At 40.1% G+C, this 6397-nt stretch overlaps 1 protein-coding gene across 1 annotated transcript; it reads right to left on the reverse strand.

Moving 5' to 3' along the window:
• Nucleotides 1-4983: 4983 nt before the first annotated feature.
• LOC115231395 lies at nt 4984-5730 on the reverse strand. Its single transcript, XM_029801434.1, has one exon. The coding sequence runs from the start codon at nt 5728-5730 to the stop codon at nt 4984-4986; it is 747 nt and encodes a 248-aa protein (XP_029657294.1).
• Between the last annotated feature and the right edge of the window lie 667 nt (nt 5731-6397).

A 6397-nucleotide genomic window follows, 5' to 3' on the forward strand; every position in this document is an offset into this window, starting at 1 on the left:
ATCTCCTTAGAGGTGGGTAGTCGTGGCCAGGCATGTCAGGATTACTATATATTGCAATATATAGAAAATAGTGTCATTGATTGTGTGACTAGGACACTAAAATGTTAGAAAATCTCTGTTCATGAAAGAAGCAGTATAAGAAGCAAAAATATTGCCCATGATCACTTTAAAGTGGCTAAATATATGTGATATCTATATATATATATATATATATATATATATATATAACGATTTAGGAGTGACCCCCACAGGTCACTCGTCCACCAGAAAGAGCAGCCATAACTCACACCGCCAAGTATTATTAATTCAGAAATTAGGTGAAATTTAAAAAACATTTACCCTAATTCATCTTTTAGACGTTGCAACGTTTCTGTGTCATTATGATTAAATTAGCTTAATTAAATTAAATTAAGCCAATCTACCATAGGTTACACTTCATCAGTAAAGACCTGGGAGAGACAAATATACACGAGGCGTCTGTATCGAAGCCTACGGGATATCTGACTTAAAATTTTCAAGACTGACGTATTCGCGCCAACTTATCAACAGTAATATAAACTGCCGCTTCAATCTCAGAATTATTCAGAAAATTATCAATTAGTCAATTTAGTGTAACCTATGGTAGATTGGCTTAATTTAATTTAATTAAGCTAATTTAATCATTAATGACACAGAAACGTTGCACGTCTAAAAGATGAATTAGGGTAAATGTTTTTAAATTTTCACCTAATTTCTGAATTAATAATACTTGGCGGTGTGAGTTATGGCTGCTCTTTCTGGTGGACGAGTGACCTGTTGGGGTCACTCCTAAATCGTTATATTTATATATTTAGTCGATGACTATTTTCTTTTTTTCACCAGGCCGCTGGTTGCGATAGATTTCTATTGAATTTTTTGCTACCCTAAATTGACTAATTGATAATTTTCTGAATAATTCTGAGATTGAAGCGGCAGTTTATATTTACTGTTGATAAGTTTGGCGCGAATACGTCAGTCTTGAAAATTTTAAGTCGGATATCCCGTAGGCTTCGATACAGACGCCTCGTGTATATTTGTCTCTCCCAGGTCTTTACTGATGAAGTGTAACCTATGGTAGATTGGCTTAATTTAATTTAATTAAGCTAATTTAATCATTAATGACACAGAAACGTTGCAACGTCTAAAAGATGAATTAGGGTAAATGTTTTTAAATTTTCACCTAATTTCTGAATTAATAATACTTGGCGGTGTGAGTTATGGCTGCTCTTTCTGGTGGACGAGTGACCTGTTGGGGTCACTCCTAAATCGTTATATTTATATATTTAGTCGATGACTATTTTCTTTTTTTCACCAGGCCGCTGGTTGCGATAGATTTCTATTGAATTTCTTTGACTACCTAAATTGACTAATTGATAATTTTCTGAATAATTCTGAGATTGAAGCGGCAGTTTATATATTACTGTTGATAAGTTTGCGCGAATACGTCAGTCGTGAAAATTTTAAGTCAGAATCCCGTAGGCTTCGATACAGACGCCTCGTGTATATTTGTCTATCCCAGGTCTACTGATGAAGTGTAACCTATGGTAGATTGGCTTAATTTAATTTAATTAAGCTAATTTAATCATTAATGACACAGAAAACGTTGCGTGAACGTCTAAAGAGAATTAGGTAATGTTTTTAAATTTTCACCTAATTTCTGAATTAATAATACTTGGCGGTGTGAGTTATGGCTGCTCTTTCTGGTGGACGAGTGACCTGTTGGGGTCACTCCTAAATCGTTATATTTATATATTTAGTCGATGACTATTTTCTTTTTTTCACCAGGCCGCTGTTGCGATAGATTTCTATTGAATTTCTTTGCTACCCTAAATTGAACTAATTGATAATTTTCTGAATAATTCTGAGATTGAAGCGCAGCAGTTTATATTACTGTGATAAGTTTGGCGCGAATCGTCAGTTCTGAAAATTTTAAGTCAGATACCGTAGGCTTCGATACAGGACGCCTCGTGTATATTTGTCTCTCCAGGTCTTTACTGATGAAGTGTAACCTATGGTAGATTGGCTTAATTTAATTTAATTAAGCTAATTAATCATTAATGACACAGAAACGTTGCAACGTCTAAAAGATGAATAGGGTAAATGTTTTTAAATTTTCACCTAATTTCTGAATTAATAATACTTGGCGGTGTGAGTTATGGCTGCTCTTCTGGTGGACGAGTGACCTGTTGGGGTCACTCCTAAATCGTTATATTTATATATTTAGTCGATGACTATTTTCTTTTTTTCACCAGGCCGCTGGTTGCGATAGATTTCTATTGAATTTTTTGCTACCCTAAATTGACTTAATATATATATATATATATATATATATATATATATGCGTGTATGTATTAATATTATCCACATCAATTATCCACATAAACAATAACTATAGTTACGTACATATATGTGTGTGTGCGTGTGTCTGTAGTGCTTTCTTCTGTGTGTTTGAGAGTGTGTGTATGTGAATGTGTGCGTGTGTTTGTGTGTGTGCGTGTGTGTGTGTGTGTGCGTCTGTGTGTAGACGTAGGAGTAGATGTACGCTAAGAAGTATGCCACCGAACCACATGATTCCAGGTTAAGTCCCACTGCATGACACCTTGGGCAAGTTTCTTTTGTATGTTTTGTAGTATTTAATACATTTTACATTTATGGAATAACTGAACGTCACGCATCCCGACTTTGTTAACAGGAAGTTTGCATATACATACATATGTAAATATAGGTATACTAGCAGATAAGCCCGATTTCACCTGGTCTGTTTGGATGATGTGGGTGTGATCGTTTTCGGTTAGGCATAATCTATAACAACGTTTCTCAACCTTATCATTTCGGGTCTCCTGTTTCGATTGGAGCCTCCAGCTATATGAAAATTATTTCCATCTCCACCCTTCCCGCTGTCAGAAAACAGCTTCAGGAGTTGTGAAGAAAGAATTCGTACGTAGTCTGTTTCTGAGAGCTATTGCATTGGGCCACTGTCTAATCATTTAAACATTTATTTAATTATGAGATAGAAAGAAATTATACATTAATCACTATTTTTCTAAGCAGTTGTATCCATAAAAACTTTCTTTACAGAGACAGAAATTGAAAGATATGTGAAATGGACATGTGTGTGGTGTGTGTGTGTGTGTGTGTGTGTGTGTGGTGTGAGCTTACTTGTGCATGTGAGAGAGAAAGAGGATGAGAAAGAGAGATAGTGTGTGTGAGTGATGGTGTGTGTCATTGAGTTACATTGGCTGGAACGGCGGCTACGAAGCTTTTGATGCGGCAGATGACTGGGGTGTTTTGAAAGATGTGAAGAAATGCCATCTTTTCAGAGGAGCGCTTCTTTGTAGGCTACATTCTCGTTTTCCCTTCTGATGCACAAATGTCTAGACTTTGTGTGCCGCCACATGGGAGCATCAAACGGTGAGTTGACCGTGGGAGAACACTTGTTCTGTGAGATTTAAACCAACCATTTGCAAAGATTGACCCTGTACCTTATATATTTTCAAAGCAAAGTAGAGTTGATAGGAAATTGAAGCCGCTTAAATTTGTAGATCGTGTCGGAGGGAGTGAGGGATATTGGGGTTATAAGAACATCTTGAGCAGTGGCTGGTCCATTCAAGATGTTTGCCTGCAGAACTCGGGAGTATATATATTTTATTATCATTCGCGTGCCGTTACACATTATTTCAGCATCCAAATTCCGCAGCGGCATGATGGGCGCGCCATCCTTGAGATGGAGTTCCAGAGGCTGAAGTCCTGTGGGCGTTTGGGAATTAAGAAATGCTGTTGCGAAAACGGTCATATCATCCAGGTTTTCATGCGTGTCAATGGGCTTGAAGGAGAGTTATTATTGATAGCGTCGACTGTTTTATTGTGAGGCGCCAAAATTGCTCTTCTTGTAGGCAAGTTGTGTGAAGGCTTTGGCTTGCAATGTCAGGAAAAACTGAAGAAATCAAATCATCTTTGTTAGGCACGAAGTTACCAAATGGTAAATGGATGAAACCATCAGTATCACCAGCTACAGTTCCATTACTAACATCGAGAAGCTGCGCCGAGAATGTGGCCGCATTTTCGTCGCCAAACACGTGAACACTCATGTTCGTAGTCAGGTGAAGTTTCTCGCTGTGGTGCCATAACTAGGATGATTTTATGGAAGCATTTACTTCGTTAGCTCTTGTCCCCCAGGGAATGACAGGTAGAGTTTGTCGGAAGTTGCCAGCAAGCAGAACAATCACTCCACCCATCACTCTCATATTGCGTCTCAGGTCTTGAAGAGACCGCTCGAGCGCCTCAAATGCTGCCTTATAACACATGGCTTCCTCATCCGAAATGATAAAGCTGCACTCAGTGAGAAGATTCCCCATGGCTGAGCCACGACTAAAATTGCAAGTTGGATTTCCCTGTTTGGTCAAGTCTAGTGGTAATTTGAATGCTGAGTGTGCCGTACGACCGCCATGCAGTAGAGTTGCTGCGATGCCGCTGGATGCAACCGCTATGGCAATCCCATTTTCCTGGAGAATATTGGCGAGTGGGAGGTTCATGAGAAACATTTTTTCCGGTTCTGCCGGGAGCATCCAAAAAAAAATGTCTTTCGTTGGAATTAATACTTGCGAGGAACCTGTTGTATTCAATTCTCTGTACTTCCAAAAGTCTAGGAACATCCTGAGCACCTGCGCCACCATTTCCTGTCTGTTGTAGCTCAACTCTCACATGTACTCAGCAGCTAAAGCATTTGAAATGTCCCGCGGAGACGGCAGACTGAAATCTGAGTACTCCAACTCCTCCCATAGCTTGCAGTCGCGATTGCAAATCGAGGAGGGCTGTGTTGTAGATGACGTTATTGAAGTCGAATCCAGCCGTTGGATCTTCGTCTTGAAGTCGTCGGAGATAGTCTTCGGAAAAACTATCTTTAAATGTGTCCCACAAATGAAGAGGGTCAGACACATTACTCAATAGCAAGATGAGACAAAATATTCAGCGCATTACTTCTGGTGTCCTGCATTCAGAGACCTCTTGCAATGCCGTGTTCCAGAGACCCTCATCTCGAGTAGTCCCCGTCGCAAGCAAGCTTCCCTGTAAGTGCAACACATTTGTCCATCGAATGATCTGACGTGGGCAAATGATGTTGGGCCTTTCATATGAAACAGAATCATCCACAAAAAAACACTCCTGATGATTTGGGTGTACAGTGTGGACACGATCGATCATGTTTCCTTTGTAGATTACCTCGCCAACCTCATTGTCGATTCGCACACCCTGCCGCCACCTTTGCCATTTTTTGTTAGTCCAAGTGAAGTAGGACGGTACATCCTCATAAAGTAGAGTTTGCGCAAAGGAATCGGATGTACACGACTTAAAGAATGCTGTAAACGTTGTTTCCGGTGGCTTTTTGAGTACATTTGCGGCGGTGTTCTCAGTGAAGTAAACACGTTGCCTATTTTCTAAGTGTACATCTAGGCCAAAAACAGCTGCAGAGGACTGGTGAATATCAAAATCTAGAATGCGCCATGCCGCCATATTGAACGAAATATACCTGCCCATAACGTATTGAAGGATTTTATCGTTGGCTGTTTCTTCATCCTGCACACCCAAAACAGCCATGTCGCTGCCCTTGTTTACATGTTTGCATATGTACTTGATGCCTTTAATCGAAGTGCAAGATTCAACGTTGATGTGGGCGTTGAAAGTTTTAAGGAGGAAAGGGCTGTAGGGAACAACCATACTTGTTGATGGCAATTTCCTTGCTCCTTATCCTTTTTTTCGCCGAAATTCCTCCAAAGTGAGGGGCATGTCGTCAGTAAATTGGGTAGCCGCAAATACTAGTAAATGTATCTTGTTGAAAGCCCTGGGATAGTTCTTTGAACATCTATTTTTTCCATACATGGAGAATTAGGATCCAAGACACCACAGGGCCGTGTATCATATGCGCCGACACGATTTGGAATAGCTGCAAGTTGACATTAGGTTTGGGCACCTCTGCACATTTAATTTGATCGATGTCCGCAGGTCTGATTATTTCTTGGCACCAAATCAGTATATGGGTGTGTGGAAGACCCCGCTTTTGCCATTCTACAGTGTACATCCACGCGTTAAGTTTTCTGTAGACAGCATCAATTTTCAATAACCACATAAATTTCTGCAATTTTCGTGGAAAACTCTGGCCACTAAGTCGTGCCTGTCGCATGCAGCCTGGCCTCGAATAAGTTTTCCTTTATCTCTTGCCAAGTTGAGTTGCACGTAAAGGTGATTAAGAGGTCATGTCCGCTAAATTTACGGACATATGCCATGGCATCCTGTGTCCGCTGATGCATATACCGTCGAGACCCGGTATGGCTGGAAGGACGTATCACCGGAAGGCCAATGTTTCTTGCATTAACATACAGCTGGA

The sequence above is a fragment of the Octopus sinensis genome, unplaced genomic scaffold (assembly GCF_006345805.1).
Source record: "Octopus sinensis unplaced genomic scaffold, ASM634580v1 Contig18413, whole genome shotgun sequence".
Classification (NCBI taxonomy): domain Eukaryota; kingdom Metazoa; phylum Mollusca; class Cephalopoda; order Octopoda; family Octopodidae; genus Octopus; species Octopus sinensis.

Coding starts and splice junctions, on each gene's coding strand:
- LOC115231395 (XM_029801434.1), bottom strand. CDS start 5,730: ATGGTTGTTCCCTACAGCCCTTTCCTCCTTAAAACTTTCAACGCCCAC.